This window comes from Stegodyphus dumicola, chromosome X2 (assembly GCF_044657685.1).
Source record: "Stegodyphus dumicola isolate Sdum_Otavi_A_Nest chromosome X2, ASM4465768v1".
Classification (NCBI taxonomy): domain Eukaryota; kingdom Metazoa; phylum Arthropoda; class Arachnida; order Araneae; family Eresidae; genus Stegodyphus; species Stegodyphus dumicola.
Window position 1 is genome coordinate 13,918,874 of NC_140781.1, and position 21,704 is coordinate 13,940,577.

General features: G+C 32.3%; 1 protein-coding gene across 2 annotated transcripts in view; it reads right to left on the reverse strand.

Moving 5' to 3' along the window:
- Nucleotides 1-215: 215 nt before the first annotated feature.
- The window catches only part of Strip (striatin interacting protein), a 154,802-nt gene continuing 133,313 nt past the window's right edge, over nucleotides 216-21,704 (reverse strand). For both annotated transcript variants that reach the window (XM_085809746.1, XM_085809745.1), the window contains exons 15-16: nucleotides 10,212-10,416; nucleotides 216-10,021 (exon numbers count right to left, since the gene is read on the reverse strand). In XM_085809746.1, coding sequence (XP_085665872.1) covers nucleotides 9,753-10,021; nucleotides 10,212-10,416 — 474 coding nt within the window. In that variant the 3' untranslated portion in view covers nucleotides 216-9,752. The remainder of the gene's footprint in view (nucleotides 10,022-10,211; nucleotides 10,417-21,704) is intronic.

The window sequence follows — 21,704 nt, forward strand, 5'->3', positions numbered from 1 at the left end:
CAGAGATATTATAAAATGCTTTATTTACGGTTTCAAAAGTTTAAACAGGTTACTGAATATCATAAGTGATATTACATGTAATCTGTTAGTCAAAATAAAATGTCTGTACACATTAAATCACTTAAACGTGTGAATTCAGATCAGGAAGAATTAATGCGGGTCATTCTTTTAATGCATTAAGTAATATGTTTTTACTGAAAAGGAAAAAAAGGTGATAAATGTTAAAATCTTTAATAAAAAATTATATAAAAAATAAATACATAAAATCATGTACACAAAGTCGCAAATACCAATATTTCACAATATGTACAAAATAAAGATCATTTTTATATTTGCTAAATACAGACTTTTTCAGATGAAGGAACACTGCTGATCTATATACTTCTGTAAATTTCAGGAACTGCAGTACTCAAAATAAGAAGAGTTAAAATAATTATAGTCACTTCAATGCAGGTGATTCCAATTATTTTTCTCTCAGCTTCTTTTACATTACATATAGTGACAAACGAACTATGGAAAAAAGTTAAATACTGTTCACATACACATAATTTCAACAAATTCAGCACTCTATTTGGATGAATCTAAATGCACAGGTTTTGCTTTTATGAAGCTTTGGGGACACACAAAAAGCATTCAGGGGTATATTTTAAATAAACCATTTTAGTAATAATTAACACAGACATTGATCCATATATCACCTAAGACATGCAGTGCTGTATCTGGTAGTGAAAATATGATCTTAAGAAAAGTAACTGCAATGCCTATCAGTGTCATTTTACCTTTAAGACAAAGATTCTCACTACTGTCACTTTGGGTTCTATTTAAACGTTGAAAAACTTACAATGTAGTATTTTAACTCCCACCCCGAACAATTTGAGAATGCTGTTTATCATCAAGCAGCTAATTTTCAAATATCTGACTCCCTTTCCATTTAGAAGAGCTTCCACTTTAACTTTTCATAAATTATGTACTCATAGATGCTCAGACATAAAAAATATTTAGTTTTAATAGTTTTTTCCCTCATTTTAAAACTTGAACCAACTAATGAAAGCCTTTTTTAAACCTTTCCATGAAAAAAAAAAAGTTTTTTTTTAACTCAATTACTTTGGTCTTTCGCTATTCAAAATTCCGTTTAATTCCAAAACAGACAATACATTCACTCAGTTTAAAATCATAATCCTACAGCGAAAATAAAAACAGAAATAGCTCATAATATTCTGAGTCGCCTGTGGTACTGTTCATGCTTTGCTGCACAGTTGCTTTATGTTGAATATATTATCAATTTATACTTGAGTTTAACAATTTACGAATTTCAGCATCTAACATAGCTAATCAAAAAAATTTAAAATTTTAATCTGCTTATTAAATTCTAATGTTAATACAGAAATACTAAAGCAGTCAAAAGGATGACATACGAATTTTGTTTTCCATAATGCTTCATAAAAATAAAAACAAACAGCAACAATGCGTGAATTTTTTAATTCCAAATAATATTTAATTTGTAATAAAAAATTACCAGATTCTATTTATGTTCACAGTTACAGAGGTATTATACACATTTAATAGAAAATGCAATGCCATTACAGGGAAACAGTTAAAGAGGTGGCTATTAAATTTGCAATGCTGCCATCATATTTGGATGTTTTAACTTTATTTAAGATTTGGTTTTAAGTATATAGTATAGTTTTAAGATGCTTGACTAAATGTCAGTGGATAAAACACAGCCTAAAATAATGATTTAATTTATTTTTTGGTGAGGTGGGGGCTTAATTTAAGCAAACAATTGCATCAAAGATAAAAAGTGAGTTTGGGATTTTCAATTCGAAACTTTCAAAATAAACTTTAACGCTATATGCATAATTTTAATTGATAATTATCATATTTATTGGAAATGATTTTTTTCTGTTTATATTTGATTTGCTTCATAATGCTATATGCATAATTTTTGATTGATAATAAAGGAAATTTATGTTTCAGAAAATGACAATGGATATTTTTAGGCAAATGTTTGTAAGAAGCATGCTTATGATGAAAATGCATCTACTAAAGAATTAATATGCAAAAATAAATCTATTAAATTTCTCCTACTGCAATAGATACTGATATTCAGAAACGTATTGTTTCATCTGTGCACTTTCAAGCATTTTAAAATTTGAATCTGTGTTTAACATTAGGATTCTACATATAGCCACTGTTTTCATTTGTGTTAGAGGTCTTCAAACTGCCTTCATCAAGCAGTCTTTTCTACTTAAAATGGGAATATCAGCAGAAATAAGTATGGTTTGTAGACAGCATAACTATAAAGAGATATCTTCTCTTAAGTATATAAATTTGAATAGAAGGATAATATTATACAGTACAGAAAAGCAAGGAAGTGTAGACAGTGTGTTTAAAATTTGTACAGCAATATTTAGTGGTAACATTTAACATCAAAAAAACAAATTTTCTTTCAAAGAAATTTTAAAATATGCTATGATAAATGATCTAAATTTTTTGCTGTACAGAAAACTTTATGAAGAATGCCACATGTAACTGTTACTTATTTATGCACAGAAAAAAAATTGTTACATATGGGAGATAATGGAAAAATGTTCATTTCATGACTATAAAACTGTAAAAAGATTTTCGGAAGTATCTTTATATGCACGTTCAAAAACATACAGCAGATTACAATTTTCAAGATAAAATGTGTCACCTCTAGCTTATTATCAGAAGTTTATGAAATAATTATTATTATAAGAAATACTGTGGTAAAGGCATCCAATATAACAATGCATTTGTTGCTTGTACCAAAAATTTAAAGAAATGTTGCATTGCATAGGTATGCAGAGTAATGAAACCTTTTGAATGTAACAATTTCTACTGATAACCACACACACACACATACCAAAAAAAAAAAAAAAAAAAAAAGTATTTTAGGTTGTTTTTCTTGACAAAAGCTGACAAAAAAAAGATTAATCACCAGTTTGTAGACAAAAGCTTGAGAAAACTGTTGTGTATTGCTCACTGCATACATATTAACACACATTTTGCATATATAAAAAGAGAATTGACATAAATTCAGTATTTTCATTTTCTCATCATGTATGAAAATAACAAAAAACACATTTTAAAATATAAGAGCTTGAAATAACAAAATGCCAACAACATATTTAAATGCATTTACATATAAATTTAAGTAGTTTCAAACATATAAAAATTTTTAAGGTTTTTTCCTTAAAATTATTGAAAGTAACACAATGTTTGTTTAGATGCCTAAAGCAGAACCGGTGATAAATGCTATTTTACACAATTCTAACAATGACAATATCCTCCTCAGATATTAAAAAGTTAAAATTATATTGAATTCCCATACACACAAAAAAAATTATTGAATTAACTTATATGACATAAATTACATTGAACCTATGAAAGCATTAACTAGTAAAGCGTATACCAGGATTAAAACAATAAAACAAACAAAGTATAAGCATTACAAATAACATATCAAGTTTAAAAATAACCGAAGTTGTCTTTTACAAATAAAATTTTAATTTCATCAATTCTTGAAATAAAAATCAAAATATATTATATTTATTTTCATTACCTTTGAAAAAATTTTGAAGAAATGTGATGTTAGTGGCAAATGCTAGTACACTCACTGGTAGATAATATGCAGGTGATTCAAGATGGGGCAGATCCTAATCTTTCTCAAACCTAAATCTCAAAATGCTCTGAAATTTTTTATACCTTTCATTTAAGAATAGTAAAAAGGGAAAATGTTTTATTGAATATAAAAATTTTTCTTATCAAAGCGAAATTTCAATTCTGTGTTTAATGAAAAACAAGTTCGAAATTACAATTTTTAATAGCATGTTTATATTTATTGAAAAGATTCAAATGACATTTGGTAAATAAATACAAAATTAAAACTCTTGAATCTTTAGATTCATTTACTCAATATAATTTGACAAAAAATATTTGAGCAACAGCTAAATTTAAAAATTTAAAGCAAATGTAGGGAAGGCAGAATTATTTCTAGAATTAATATATGTACACATTATACATGAAATGCTACATTCTCTCCCACAAGGCTGGGCGCAACTCAATGCTACTATGATGTGAGCGATCAATGTAAATTGAAATTGCAACAATCACCATCTTTTTCACTAGTGCATAAGAGATAATTAAAATTTATTTTTCAAAAGGTTCAAGTTAAAATATTTAATGTTTTTTTTAAGCTGGGATTTGAATTGTGAAAGCACAAAGATTAAAGTTTTCATGTCAAATTTCTCATAAAATTCATGGGATTTGAAGACTCAAATGTCCCATCTCTACAAATGATGAGTACACTCTAAAAGTAACTTGACAATTTCCCATAACATTTGACTCTAGCAGCCAGTGCAGATCACACCAAATGCTTAAATATTTAAATCAAGATAAAATTTATTATTATCATGGAAACAAACTTTTGCTTTTAAAAATAATCCACTTTAATAAATTACAATAATAATTTACAATAAATAATACAATTTTCTTTAATGGTAACATGCTCACCATTAAACAGCCAACTTACACTTGATGTATCCACCCTACCAGCTTTTGCACTACAAAATAGAACCAATTCCCTAGATGAATGACTGAAATCACAAGTAAATGTTTGACATTAAAACATGCCTTTTATCTCTACTTCTAGCACTAAATAAAGTGCAGCCAGCCAACAGAATAGTGGTTAGTACTCTGGCTGCCATACCGTAAGGACCATGTTCGAATTCCAGAGAAGGTATGGATCTTGTAAATGTACAGCCTCTAAATATATGGTGAGCTGAAAGGCCTCTCGTGTGGTTTGATAGTGCGAGAAGAGGGATGAGAGACCCTCAGAATGATCCCCCCTGGGGTGCTCAAGTGTCTTCTTGCCATAGTAAAGTTTGTGGCCTTGTGATGATTAAGTCAGACAAGTGAGATTAGTCACAACAACAACATTAAACAATGTATGCATTTTTTAAACATACAAAATTTAAAAGACACAGGCTCAGTGAAGCCTTACTAAACTATGATTCAAAGGCATTAAAACATGCATAGATTTGATCTAACAATTTGATATCCACAGTTTGTCAACTGCTTTGTAAGTCAGTCCCTATTTTACCCACATTAAATTTACTTATTTCTTAAATTGCATGGTCAATTACATAGAATCGTATGAGCTCCATCCCATGTTAAGAAATATCTGAACTCTGTAATACTGTAAAAAAGTTATTATTAAAAAATATTACATTATTCTGAAAACCATCTTGAAATGCCAGCTAGGTTTCATTTACAACCATTATCACATCTATCATTACAAAATTTTACAATAAATAATACCATTTTCAAATTTATGTACTTTACAGGCAAAACCCTCTATGAATAAACACAGATGAGAACTGAATGTCCTAAAAATCAAGTCCCCCCTAGAATTTTACTAATAGCACTACACCATAAATGAAAATAATCACTGAAACACATTTCACCTTCTTCTTCTGGGGTATACTCATACTCTACATGCAAAAATTCCTCATTCAGAAATCAAAATATGATTTTGATAGTCATTTGGAAAAAAAATATATATAACAGCTCTAAAATAGACTATTTCTCTGATACTATTATAAAAATCCACAGTATTAAAATATAACGGACGTAAGACTTGCATGGCACCATGAACATAAAAACTTGGAAAAATTCTTTGTTTATTTGGGTTTTCATTCATATTAAGAAACTTAATGTTATGTAAGATTAGAAGTAAGCAAAATCTTGCCAATTCTCTTAACAGCATATTTCCACTGCACTATCATTAAAAAGTAATTAATTGTTTAAATATATTAATATCTAACAACATCAAAAACTATTCAATAATAAATACTTAGCAGATGAAAAAGAAATTTAGGCATTTTCTACTAGGGATAGAATAGCAAGCAGATAAACATAAAAAATATGTAAATGTTTACTATTTTATGTCTTATAAATTAATAAATATATAACACTTAAACTTAAGTAAACACCCTGACAAGTAATAAACAAGTAAATACCCTGACAGCATTTTATAAGCAAACACAAAAACTGTTACCTAAGGCATGAAATATTATAACATTTAAATTCATTTAGCCATTTCAGAACTGAAAAATAAGAGACGTTATTATTTTACTTAGTTTAAAGCATATTAAGAACAAATACTACTTTATACCAGCATGGGTTAGTTTTATTTTTCTTTGGTCACTAAACAAATATATTATTAAGGCAGTTAAGTTTCACGTGGTTTGTAAAAACAGCACACATAGTTAAAATTAATTCACTCATGATGCATTTAAAACAGACACACAACAAAAGATGCTTAAACCAATAAAATTTTGCCTAGTTCTGGAGCACAAAGCACTGACAACACCATGTTCTACATATGCTTTGAATAAAATAAAGGGCAAATTCTAAAATTAAATCATAATAATTTTATCTGGGTAAATATTGCTTAAATTCTGAAATCTTGGCTTTATATAATATTTAAAAATATTTACTATGAAAATACCAAAGAACAAATGTATAAATTTGTTATAAATATTTACATCAGCTTTACTCAGCATTATTTTTAATTTCTTGCTTAAATTTTATTCTTTAAATTTTAGAAATAATACTTTCAAACAGTGACTAGTCATAAATCAATAAATAATTCTTCCAATTTATAATCATGTCCATAAATATGTACAGGAATTTTCAGTTATGTACTAAAAAATTAAAACAGCCAAGGGAAAGAAAACTCAAATTAGTAACAAACTTCCATGTTTAAAATTTGTATACTTCTGAATTCAGTAAAATTTTCTTTGAATTTGAGAGAACTGCAAGTAAAAAGTAGGGCAAAACATGAGAATTTTTTTTTGATAAAAAGGGACAATCTGTAGCCATTAAAAAAAAAATGCTGAAGCAGGTTTATGACTATATAAGAAGAGGCGTAGCCAAAATATATAAAACTGTTAAAAAACAAAATGGAGAATGAAAAACATGGGCAAATTGAGGTAAAAACCAAGGACAAATTTAAATAACTTCGAAATCCTTTTATCATTTACGTAATTCATTATTTTTTAATATTGCAAAGCTATCTACCATGGAGGAGGGATGCCTTCATGGAGGACTTTCTAAGGAAAGATGGCATGCATTCACAATACAGTTTGACCCCCCAGATACACGTTGTTAATAAATTGTATAATGAAGCTGTCTGCATTTGCCTAGTTGAAGATCTAGTAAGAATAAATCACACTGGAAACACCCCAAATTAGATTTTCATTGTTAAAATGGAAATAATGCAAATGATTCCTATTTTCAGAATTTAATGTGTCATTTGTTGTGTATTTTTAATTTTCCTACCCCAAAGAACAAGAAAAATTTTTTAAGTGGCCTACTACAAGAATTAAGTACACAGGGCATTTGTTATGCAATTTGAATTCCTTGCCTCAAAAAACAAACAAGATTTAGTAAGATTTAACAACTGATAAATTTATGTGACATTTACAAAAAAAAAAAAAAAAAAAAAAAAAAAAAAAAAAATCATGACTAGCAGTAGATTGTAAAATTGGTTTAGGATATTTTAATCACTTCACAATGTTAATATCTGGGACGTTTAGAAACACCATTTCAATAACACAACTCTGAAGAATTTATTTAAAAATCATTAGCAAAAATTTACATTCCAAGTGTTGAAGTTTAATAACAGTGAAGTCACTGATTCACTGAGAAACATTTTCTCTGTTCTATGGATTTTAGAATCACTTCCATTATCATCTAAGTAAGCTAATTAACTTCTGCTAGTAAATTTGAATTAAAATAGGTGATTTAAAAAATTAATTGGCCTTACTGAGAATAACACTTTTGAGAGGGAGAGAAAAACATAATGGAAACATATTTAACTTTTTCAAATCTAGTACAACAATTTCTGGAAATATAATGGAATTACTAGAAATTTTAAAAACCTTGACGACATGACAGAAAATCTGAAGCATAAAATTAATAAATAAAGAATATGTTAAAAGAGCTACTGCACCAAGCCCTACAGAAACACACCAATAAAAAATTCTTACTAATGATATTAAAGAATACACTAAAACAGCTATCCAGATATCACTTGACAGCCATGAATGAAATTCTGTAAATTATGCAGGAAGGCTAGTGTTCAGGATTAGCTGCATTCTCTGCGTTCTGATTTTTATTGAGTTTTGTCACCTCAGTGAGGGAATACTTTTATAAAAATACCCCCTCAAGACTAGAATCCCCTCATTATAACAGGACTTTGAAGGAATACTTAAATATATATATAAAACTAGCCACATGCTTCTTGCAACATATATAACCTACATTAAAATATTGTGTTTTTACAGCCATTTCAGATATGATCATATATCACAAAATTTAAAGTGTTTATTTTACTTTCATCCTAACAGCCAAAATTATACTTTTTACAATGTGAAATTTTGCATATTTGAAAATGGCACTAAGTATTATCCTATCAAGCGGGAAACTGTATCCAAGCACACAGATTTACTGCCAACTGTGGATAAATGTGCACACCTGCACTTTCGCTTGATGTGATAACCAACTGACTCTTGATAAGCCACCTTTAATTTTAATGAACCAGGATATAAATTAACTGCTATTGCTTCATTTTTTCTTATCGTTAAAACAAAATGAGTTAGACAGCTGCAGAATACCATGCATTCCAGTTCTGAAAGAATTAACACAGAATGAATTGGTATAAGAACAGCTTGATATGGCTGAAGAAACAGAAATAAATAGGAAAAACCACCTGCAGGAAGTTTACATTCATAATGTTCTCAACAGAGCCTTCAGTAAAATCAGAGGGCCTGATACAATAGTAGAAATCGATGAAACTTTTTTATGAAGCGCAAAAACAAATCGATCAAATTCTTTTGCAGCAGTGGCTATTTTGTGGTTTGTGAAGATACTGGCATATGTTTTATTCCCAGAGTTGCAGACAAAAGTGCTGTTCAGAAATGCATAGGAACGATTGGTGCAACTCTGGCAGAATTTTTGCCAGCTTACACGGTTCAATGGTAGCTAACTTTCATGGCTGAAGATACATAAGTATCCTAAAAATAAATGCTCGGACAATTTCATGATTACTGCACACCCTGAAATAACTATGCTGCTCACATAATAAATGATATACTCACAAATATACATTCATAGGCACATGCATTAGGCAACTCCAGACCATTTCAAGGAATTTAAAAGAAAAGGGGGGGGAGTAAAGACATGAACTTGTATAACACACAAGAAGAAATATTTTTCAGCAAAAAATTATTGTAATTAAAATAATTTCATGATGGATGCAAACTAAATCTCTAATAACATTATAACACACTGCAGTAAAATAATTTAAATATTAATAGTGAATTTTGTGTCTATAACAAAGTGCAACCACATTTCTTACATATTACATAAAATATTAAAAATATCTGTATACTATGACAAAACTTGTAATATTCTTTACATACATTGATATAAAAAGCTTTCCTACACAAGATGCCAAAATAAACTTCCTCCTATAATAATTCATAATACTCTTTCTCAGTTTAAAACAGTGTGCCTCACTACAGATCAGATTTATTTGCTTTTTCCTATCTAAACTATTTTTATACAAATATCATTGTAGGTTCAAACCTCATAAATATTTTTATACAATAATTTCTTCAATCAGATAAAAATACTGCAAGTTCACGAAAAAAATGCATAAATTAGACGTATTGATAGTTGAGAAGTTGATCCCAATCTGTTGAAAGTTGAAATACTTCCCGTTTCAGCCACGTTTCATAATGATATTTGAAGTCATCAGTCAACTCAACTTCCCGCCCTAAGACACTTAAGACATTGTTGTCAACAGACTGAAAGTCTGGGTCATTACATAGTGATCCCGTTCGATCATACCTTCTGTTGTGGAAGCGATTTATGCTAGCTTGCAAAGCAAATTCCTCTGCTTGAAAGTCCCATGGTCTTGCATCCAAATCTTCAAAATTATTTAAAAAGTTACATGAATATCCATTTTAATAAACATCATAAATACAATCAAGAGTTTTTACTCTTTAACTTGCTCTAAAAAATAAAAATCAGGACTGTATAAATTTGAAGCAAGAGATTAGGTAACTAATCGAATGAATTATGGAATAACACTGAAAAAGTAATTAACACACACTTACCATTTCCATATGCCCAATCATCATTGAGCCTATGTCGAACTTTCTGATATATAGCTGACATAGTCTTCATGTTACTTTTGCGCCACTGTCTTCCAAGGTACTTAGTTTGCATTTTCAATAACTTCAGAACATAGAGCTGCATCATAGCATGTTTGACCTTTAATGCTCGCTTTAAAATAGGGGCTGATTTAAAAACAACAAGCATCTGAAATAATCAGAAACCAATTTTTAATGATTTTCACATATACAGCTATTTTATTTAAAAGCATTAGTTAATTATTTTGATCATCGAAATATTTGTTAAAGAACAGAAACTAATATTAACCTTCTGAGAGTTTATCTAATATTTCTACAAACAACATACTGTTGCATAATTGGTACATCCTATGGAGCTTGTATCTCATTCTCATGTGAATATGGCTGTTGTGACCCCTGAGACAAGTAAATCTGCTACTGCTCATTTGGAACTCCAGGTAGCTGAGCTGACTACGCTTTCAGCATTCACACCGGCACAGTAGGTCATACGAACATACTAACCATTATAAAGAGTGAAAAAACAAGCTTTGCTTTTATCATGTAAATTTTGGGGAATAGGCAAGGAAATGTCAGTCACCATGTTTTTTTCACCAAAATAAACAACCAGGTGAATCGTATACTCTTGGCCAACCCCTCTTCAGAAATAAAATATTTAATTGATACTGGTGCGGATGCATCAGTTTTACCAAAAAAGTATGCTCAATGCTCTAAGCCTTCACAGAATTTGGTTTTATTTGCCACCAATGGAACTAAAATTCCCACATTTGGCAATGGACTTACTTTGAGTTTAAACCTATATCGTAACTTTACTTGGTTATTGGATGTTGCAGATGTAAATCAGCAAATTATAAGAGTAGATTTCCTTAAGAAATATGGATCACTTGTTGATGTTGCTAATAATAACTGTCTTATCGATTCTACAACTAATCTGTCATCGTGTGGTAAATTGTTTAAAAATTCTTTTCATTCAGGCATATCTGTATTTGGCAATTCTAAATTTCACAGATTACTAGCTGAGTATCCTGAACTCACTCATCCTTCTTATTTAACCAAAAATAATCAGAGTTCAACAACTTTCCATTGTATTGAGAATAACATTACTCCCGTTTCTCTAAACCTCATTGTTTGTCATCAGATTTATTCCGAATGGCAAGACAAGAGTTTGATTTTCTTATGTCAGAAGGAATCATTCGGTCGTCCAAAAGCCTTAGGGCCAGCCCTCTTCAAATGGTCCATAAAGCTACTGGTGATTGGCACCCTTGTTGTTACTATCGCCAAATAAATACTGTGCCTATTCCTAACTGGTATCCTATACCACATATTCAAAATTATAGACAGATATTTTTTTTTTAAAAATATTTTCTCCACACTCAATTTGGCTACGGTGAACCATCAGATTCCTGTTAATCCAGAGGACATGCCTAAAACAGTTGTGATCACCCCATTTTGATTAGCTGAGTTTCTTAAAATGCCATTGGGTTTACAAAATGCAGGTCAAACATTCCAAAGATTTTTTCATCAAGTACTTTCCGGTACCTACATATGGTTTCAGTGGATGAAAAAGAGCCTGAAAACTATCTTTGTTTAATTTTGATAGACTGAAGAAATATGGGTTTAAACTAAGTCCTGATAAATGTGTTCTTGGAAAGTCATTGGTATCATTTCTTGGTTGTTTAATTACCCCTTGCAGTATTCTGCCTCTTCTGCCCTTGCAGTATTCTCTGAGAAAAAAACTGCAATAATTTCTAATTTCTCTAAAGCTGTAACAATGCCAAACTAATAACATTTTTGGCAATATTGAATTTTTAATGCCGATTTTTTCCTAAGGCCACAACCACCCAGGCACTGCTTCATTCTCCTTTGAAAAATTCTAAGGAAAATGATAATTGTCCCATTCTCTGGACAGTGGAAACAATTATGGCCTTTGAAAAATGTAAAATTGATCTGGAAGATGTAGTAATACTTGGTTACCATGCCCCCGGTCAGCGGTTGTCATTAATAGTTGATGCATCAAATGTGGCTATTGGAGCTGTTTTGCATTTGCTACATGATAAACATCTTTAGCCACTAACCTTTTTCCCCTGAAAACTCTACATGATCCACTATCCACTAACGATCTTCAGCCACTAACTTCCCCCCCTCCAAAAAACTAGCTCCAGCTGACACTAAGTACAGCAAATATAATAGTGAATTACTTGCTATCTATTGTGCTGTAAAGCTGTGACTATTCCTGATCGGTATCCTGTACCACATATTCAAGATTGTACACAGATATTTTTGAAAATATCATTTTCTCAACACTCGATTTGGCTAGGATGCACCATCAAATTCCTGTTAATCCAGACGATGTGCCTAAAACAGCAGCGACCATCCCATTTTTATTAGAGTTTAAAATGTTTTTAAAATGTCATTTGGCTTAAAAATGCAAGTCAGATTCCAAAGATTTATTCATCAAGTACTTTCTAGTTTAGATTTTTGTATTCCCTACTTTGATGACCTACGTTTGGCTTCAGTGGATGAAAAAGAGCAAGAAAACCAAATTTGTTTAATTTCTGATGGACTGAAAAAATATGGTTTAAAACTAAATCCTGCTATATAAGTTCTTGGAAAGTCATTGGTATAATTTCTTGGTTGTTTAATTACCCCTTCTTGTATTCGGCCTCATCCTGTGTGGGGGGGGGGGAACTGCAACAATTTCTAACTTCTCTAAACCAGTAAAAATATTTGAACTAAAGATATTTTTCTCAATGTTGAACTTTTAATGCTGATTTTTGCCATAACTAACCATGCATTGCTTCATTCTCTTGAAAGTTTCTAAGAAAAATGGTAATTGTCCTATTCTCTGGACACTGCAAACAACGATGGCCTTTGAAAAATGTATAACTGATCCAGCAAATGTAGTGACAGTTACCATGCCCTTAGTTAGCAGTTGTCATTAACAGTTGACAACTCAAATGTGACTATTGGAGCTGTTTTGCATTTGCCACATGATAAACATCTTCAGCTACTAACGTTTCTTCCCTGAAAACTAACTCCAGCTGAAACTAAATATAGCACATATGATAGAGAATTACACGCTATCTATTGCACTGTAAAGCATTTTCAACATCATCTTGAGTGACAACATTTTACAACATACACAGATCATTACCCTCTAATATTTTTATTTAAAAAAAATTCAGATTCTGCATCCTCCAGGCAGATAAAACATATAAATTATATTGCCCAATTCAGTACTAATATACAACACATTCTTGAATAAGGAAATATCCTGGCAGATGCATTGTGATGAATTACTGCTATCAGTACGCTGGATATAACAAGTTTTGCAAAGATTGCTGAGTCTCAACAGAATGATTCTGAACTGAGTAAATTACTGTCCTCAAAAAGTAGTAGCTCATTAAAACTACAAAAATACAGCTTTCCCATGGTTTAAACATGTAGTGTGATGACAAGATCTGTCCTTTCATTCCTAACCAATTGCAAAAGGCAGTGTTTGATTCTCTTCATGGACTTCCTCATCCAGGCATATGATCAACAAAAAGACTCATTCTCTCTCATTTTGTGTGGCCTTCTGTGTCAAGGGATTGCATTGTTTGGATTCGTGCTTGCATCGACTGCCAGAGGTAAGAAGTCGTATGGCATGCTCACAGTCCATTGCAGTCTTTCCCCATACCCAGTCAGTATTTTGAACATGTGCATTTGGATAAGTCGGGTCCTTGCCACCTTTGGAAGGGCACTCCTACCTTTCACCCCTTACTGACTGTTTTTCCTGATGGCCGGAAGCAATACCCATGAAGGATATTTTGGCAGAAACTGCCGCTCAAATGTTTTTTATCCATTGAACTGCAAGGTTTAGAGTTTCTGCTACCATAAGTACTGATCAAGGACAAAAATTCGGGTCACAGATGTTCACTATTCTCAGTAAAATTCTTGGTGTTTACTGAATTCGGATTTATCTATATCACCCTGCAGCTGATGGATTAATTGAGAGATCCTATCATTAACTAAAACAATATGTGCCATAATAATGTCCCCCGATGCACAATGAACCTTCCAATTGTACTCCTCAGTCTTTGAGCAGCATACTAACAAGAACTGGGAGGAACTTGTTTGGAAATGCTTTATGGAATGACTATTCATTTCACTGCAGAATTTTTGGAATCCCCTCAAGTTTCTAATTCTTCTGATCCAATTTCATTATTACAGAAGTTATGTGAGGCAATGAGAGAGACAGGACTCGTACCTACATCAGCCCATGCTAACAATAAGTATTTCATGCACCCAACTTTAGAATCGTGTACTCACGTGTTTGTGAGACATGATGCAATAAGATCACCCCTAACTTGCCATTCAAAGAAATAAAAAGAACTAATACAAATTTTACCCTTCTTATTAAAGGAAAAGAATCTGTGATCAGCACTGATGGCTTGAAACCAGCAGTTTTCTTTTTTAGTTTCAGATACTGCAGCATCAGTTCCTATTCTTGAGCAGACTCCTACAGTAAAACCGAATGGCACTAGACCTTCAGGGCGGGCTACTTGTACTGGCAGAAGAGTCAAGTCTCTCTGACCCCTCCAGTCTTTAACACGTGTGTGGGTAGGGAGCACTGTGCAGAGTACTTGCATTCTGATGAGAATATCTGCATTTTTGACATTTGTATGCAGGATCTATGTTCACTGCACTGCACCCATGTGCACTCACTATAGTGTGAGTATAAAGACTTGAGCTTTTCACCAAGACAGTCTCTTGCATTCATACTTTACTGTTCCTGCTTGTTCGCGATCGACATCTGGCATTGGCTTATCACCATGTATTAATTTACAAGTCAAACAATAGAAATCAGCATTATATTTGCAAATTTTCACAGGCCTAGTTTTGATGATGATGGTTTGGTAAAACCATCGAAACTAGTCCTGTGAAAACTTGCAAATACAATGCTGACTTTTGTTGTTTGCCTTCTAAATTAATACTTGTTCAGCATATTATTTTGTCTTAATTATCAATATGTATTTAGTTTCGTATTTTAATTTTAAATAAAGTTAATTTTATGTTCTACCAAAGTCGACTACGAACCTTCTGACAAGCTTCGAGTCTGGCGGCATAAACCATTGCCACATGCTCACGAGTTGAATAAAAGAAAATATAATTGTAACAAAATATATGACATGGACTTTTGCATTTTTACGTTAATTAAAGCCACTATAAAGAAAAGTAAAAAGTGTCAACTGAAAACATGATGTGTAGGGTTAATGCGACTAGGATTTTTATAACACAAAAATTTGCCATTTGAAGAAGGATTTCAGTTAGCGTGAAGAAAAAGTAAAATTTAAATCTGCAAATGGTACTTGAAAATTAGGTACAGCAGCAACCTATTTTAATCAAAACTCTATTGATTTCAAGGGTGATGAGGTATAGGGCCCTTTTCCTCAGAAGCAAAAATATTCTGCAAAGCAAGAAGTGATGACCTAAAACATAAGTGTGCTGCACAGTGAACACGAACATAGCTCTATCTGTCCATGGAAACAGTAATGAAACATGAAAAATTAAGATATCAGAATTTTAAAAATGCTAGAAAGGACTGGATTAGAATCAATGTCATTACCATCTTACAAGAAAAGATTTCGTGACAAAGCTTAAAGAAAATCCAATTCACTGAAAACCTTTTAATTTTTGCAGATCCACTGTCAAAATTTTGGATAAATTTTCAACTCTGATTTATTACAGAAGAATTGTCTTCCCCCCTTGTTTCCTGATGCAAACATATTTAATTCACAGCAATAATTTGTTAACATTTTGTATATTATTCATTAAAGCAAAGCATGTCAGATGTACTTGCCAAAATGAAGGGATGCTTTCATGAAGGCGATCCTTCTCGCTAGCATTTAACATTTAACAAAAGAAAAAGCATCAAGCTCATATTTAGTCAGTTGATAGAAGAGAGATCAGCTACTACTATTGTGACCTATCTCACTTGTCTAAAATAAGATAAGCCAATAGTCTTACTTACTGTCATGGGTTTTAGCCATTTTTATAGGTGACCATACGACTCTGCATAGCTTCATTCCAATTTTGAAGAACTCCAAGGAAAAAAGGTCCAAAGGTTTTCCACCCCTCTTCTCCAACCATCAAATCTCTCAAAAGAACTTTTAGTTTGCCATGTATTTTAATATTTTAAGTACTCCATGCCCACCCAGCCATTCACACATGCACACACTTAACAAACATCTAAGCCTTCTCCAGAATGCAAAAGCAGGCCCTGTGATATGACAGCCAGTATTCCTAACTACTATAATGACCTTGACAGTTCTAAGCTACTATTAAAATGTCACAGCATTAGTCTTATCACAGTTTGATTACAAAATGAATGTGGGAATTGAAACACTTGGGCACACTTGGATATACACTAGCCACAAAAGAGACTAAGTTCTCACTATGACTTAGCAAATATTTTGTGAAGAATACTATTTAAATGTAATTCATCAGCAAAAATGTAGTATAAAAAGTACGAGCTTACAAACTACATTTTTAAACCGCTTTCACACTGCTTTCAATATGAGCTAACTTAATTTAATTTTCCAGGTAAAATGAGCACATTAATTAGAGCATTTCTTTAAGATTTTGGCAACTCCTCTTGCTTTGGAAAAGGATCAGGTAGATACACTTCAATGTATGTTTAATAGATGTAAGGGATACACAACTTATCAGTTTGATTACAAAATGAATGTGGGAATTGAAAAGCCAAGCACTCTATTGAGGGAATAAATACTCATGTTTTCAGAAGATACTGCTATGAAATGTACAGGCGCGGTAAGATTGCTTTCCCTGCAAAGCAGTATTAGAGTTGCCATAAAATGGCAAGGGAAGGCAGGGTTGCCACATGTGGTGAGAAATTGCCCATTTGGAGATACGCCATGGATGGATGGAGAACCTTCTGGAACAAATTCTTACCGGTTTAGCCCAGAATGTTCTCAAACATAAGCCGAAAGCTATATAAACCCTGCTGGTCCGCAGTTAGAGTGTGTGTGCCTCATCGAGAGGGTGAATCAGAGTGTGCGCCTCATCTCGTGAGCTGATGGTCAGTTAGTATCGAGTTGGTGTCTCGTCTAGCGAGTCAATCCTTGCAGAGTCGATTGAGTTGAAGCCAGCCAGCGAGTGCCGAGTAGGTCGTCAAGTTCACCAAAGGAGTCTCTTAGTGTATCGTGGTTAGTGAATCGTCGAGAGAGCGTGTTGAGCCATGGCCAACTGGATATAACATGGCCTGGTTAGCTACGAGTGACGTCACGGAAGGCATCTGAGTCTTCCGTGATTTTGCTTTGGCTTTGAATATGCCCGTTTCTTTAAATGCTTAGATTCTTTTGTTTTAAATAATGCATAGTAATTAAATTTTCAGAGATTTATGGATAAACACATATAAAAGGTCGTTTATACATTTATAGTTAAGATTGATAGATTCAGAGGTATTACTTTAAGAAATATTCATGAAATTTTCTAGCCAATGTTTTACGATATTTTATATTGCATAGTAATGACATTTTAAGATTTGCTGAAAAACAAAGTTTTAAAATAAATAAAGATTGCTATTTATTAACATAAATAAATCTTTACAGTTTGATTGTTCTTAATTCTGCTAAATACTAAAATAAAATTCTTTAATAAATACAGAATATATTTACAAAATTTACTGTTGATTTCACTGATCCCAAATTTTGCAGATTTATTTTCGCAGATGTGAAGGAAAATGGAAGAAAAGGAATGAAAGGATTCCAAAGTATAAATAATTAACTGATAAAATATAAACCCTATTTAACCAATTAAAAGACATAAAAACGATTTTTATTACCTTATCACAATATAATTATTTATTAATAATTACTGTTGTTTTTAATTTTAAGAATAACTTGAATGAACGATCAGTAATATATCCAATGGTTTAAAACTATAAATACTTCAGAGCTTTTAAAAAGTATGCAAATGTATTTTTTATTCCTTTCAGTAATTATCTGTCTAACAAAAAGAAATGGAGATCAAAAGTTGCAGAAAAATGAAAATTTCCTTATATTCCCTTGGGATTTGCCAATATAAATTAAATAAAGTGTAATTTTGTGCTGCATTACAGCAAGCGAATTATTACTAATGTAATATCTTTATAATCTTATAATAAAGAAGAAATCATAAAAGACTGAATAGATGATGCTTCAATACTTTCAAGATTCTTAGGAAAGTCAATTATTATTATTTTTTTTTTTACCTTTCTATGTCACCTTATTTCACTCGAACTTCGTCAATATATAAATTCACGAATTGCTAATGCTCCATTAAATTTTTAACTTTACCTTTTACATACTTGTAATTAGCTTCATCGTTTGTTGATACATCAAGGTTTAACAGGCCTAGGATTTTTCAGAAATGGTCAATGCACGGAAGGCAGATTAATTGACTGTCATAAAGGCAACTATAACAAGCAGCTTATTTAATGTATAATGATTTGATTTGACTTGATTTAGTTTATTATAGCAAAACACACTAGGGTATTTGCCTGAGGTATGCCTTCACGGAGGACTTTCTAAGGCAAAATGGCTCATATACATGTTATACATGGGGAAAATCACGAAAATGCCCTTGCAGCCAGCCCCTTCGCCAGGATTCGAACCCAGATCGGAACTACCAGTGTTCAGCGATTTTACCGCTCTGTGGCTGGTGGGATAATGCATAAGAAATAATCAAAAATCTAGCCATTTTACTTTTATTACACATCTTAATTTGTTCCAAAATAAAATGTTCTATTCCTCAAGTAAGATTCTCATATAATTTTTATTCAACGTATGCTTCCTAGTTATATAGTAGAAAGTCATAGTTCGATTTTAATGTTTTTAATTACTATGCTTTTGACATAGCTATAAATGTTTTCAAATTCAGTCCATAAAGTAAGTTTAGTATTTCCATTTAATATATTTTTACATACTCCCATTTCAATGGCTTCTTGTCCAAGAGACGCTGCTGTATTCATATGAAGTGACAGTTAGATACATTTCCCAACTTTAGGCAGTAGATTAAAACTGAACAATAAAATATAATTTCCATCAGCAGATTTTATGTCAAATTAAATCTGAAATGTTTAGCTTATTCCATAATGAAGAAGAAAATCCTCAAAAAATGCAATTTTGTCCTTTTTCAAAAATTGATTAAAAATATGTTTATCCGTATTGGCTCTTTTTTTCCTCTGTGCTCATCCTCGGAGATGTCGGATTATCAGATACGTATTTTGGACAATCAGAAAAAATGCATGGATAAGCATCGTTTATAATTTAGGGTGGCCTTTACAAACTTAAGAATGCCTTCATCTTTTGATAAATAATCGTACCAAATGATATCATCTTCTCAAAAATATTTCTCACATATAACGCTCACTCGGAATTTTTTTAATCTAGAAATCCCGTTTTAATGTATCTTTTAGAAACTTGAATATCCATTGGTTTTAACGTAATTCGATTTGCAGACTGAAATGCAACATCATGCAGGCACGAAAGTAGACTTAACTCATTTTAGCTCTACAAGGAAGTCGATAGCTATATTTATTAACAAATTCTAAAGAAATAAGTAAACTTAACTACCAGTGTGAACTTAAAAACCAAAACAGCACAACTGCTTTACTTAAATTACTTAACTCAAATTTAGTAATAAAAAATGCATGAATAGTGAAAAAACACAGTGCAGCGTTAATGGTGGTGTACTTAATTACGGCAAAGCACACTAGGGCTATCTGCCTAAGGGGAAGGATGCCTTTATGGAGGACTTTCTAAGGAAAACCGGCTCATATACACACAGCGTTAACGAACAGCACACAAACTAACATAGGAATTCTTCGCTTACAGTGTCCACAGCGAAGCGCAAAGGGTGAAAGTTCAGATGCCTTTCGTGATATCAAATCACATGACTTTGAAGCTGACCAGGCCATCTATTCACGAAGGTCACGGATGAGCTCCGGGAACGGCTGAACCGAAGAGTCGGGAGCGGTGCTTTGTGTGTCGTCAAGTGTATTGCGAGTTGTAGCGTGGAGAGTCTTGAGAGTACGTGGAGTTCCGAGAACAACCGAGCAGAGTCAGGAGCTGTACTCTGGTGCTTTGCAGTGAAGCTGTCTCCACCTTGATAGCCTGATAACTTGAAGGCTGTGTCACTGATTGTGTCAGTGTGTTTATAGTAGTTTATCGACGACTGTAAAACGTGTTTTGGAGCTGTCCTGACAATACTGGCAAACAAAGTGTGTTTTGATACTTCATTAAGTGTTGTCGTTATTCACTCCAAATCCACACGAACCTCGTATGAACATGAAGGAAGAAAATAACGTAACAACTGGTGTCAAAAGGAAGAATAAAACGTAACAATACATTCATTTTATGTCTCCTGGACAAACATCAGATGCAATAAATTAATACCCTTTGTTATATGACCGAGCAGAGTCGGGAGCTGTACTCTGGTGCTTTGCAGTGAAACTGTCTCCACCGTGATAGCCTGATAACCTGAAGGCTGTGTCGCTGATCATGTCAGCGTGTTTATAGTAGTTTATCGACGACTGTAAAACGTGTTTTGGAGCTGTCCTGACAATACTGGCAAATAAAGTGTGTTTTGATACTTCATCAAGTGTTGTCGTTATTCACTCCAAATCCTCACAAACTCCGTATGAACGTGAAGGAAGAAAATAACGTAACAACTGGTGTCAGAAGGAAGAATAAAACGTAACAATACATTCATTTTATGTCTCCTGGACAAACATCAGATGCAATAAATTAATACCCTTTGTTATAGCTTAAATTTTACCGAACCTATCTTCAGTACTTTCAGATTTTGGACAGAAACTGTGATTCTAGTAGCAAACTAATATGAGATAGTTTCTGGCTCAAGAAGGTTCAAATTTGCCCCTGATATTGCACCATCATGAATTTATAATGAAACTGAACTGGAACATCAGAACATTTTATTATTCACATATAATTTCTTTCAGTAATTAGTACGGCATATATATTGATTTTAACAAAAAATTTATCCTTCAGGAAGGGACCCAAGGAATTAAGTAGATAGGGAACTGAAAGTCAGACTTCGTTAGACCACATGATGAAATGCATTTCTCGTCAAGAAGCAGAATGTTTTCCACTTTACCATGAGTTTAAAAATACAGTTAAAAGTCGTTAATTCGGACACCCATAATCCGGAATGATTTATAATCCGGACCTCAAAACTGCAAACTTTCTGCGCATGCGTCGCGTTGACGCATGCGCGTAAGACCTTTACGGCTGCAAATATGCGTGTGCGCATGCTAAAAATACGTTTAAGCATGCGCGTTTAATGTATAACGGACGATATACGCTAAGCTAAAATTATCTAATTCAGTTAATGTTGCAGATGGCGTTGTTCCTTAATCTTCGAATTGGATCCGGCTTATTATTTTTTGCAGACTGT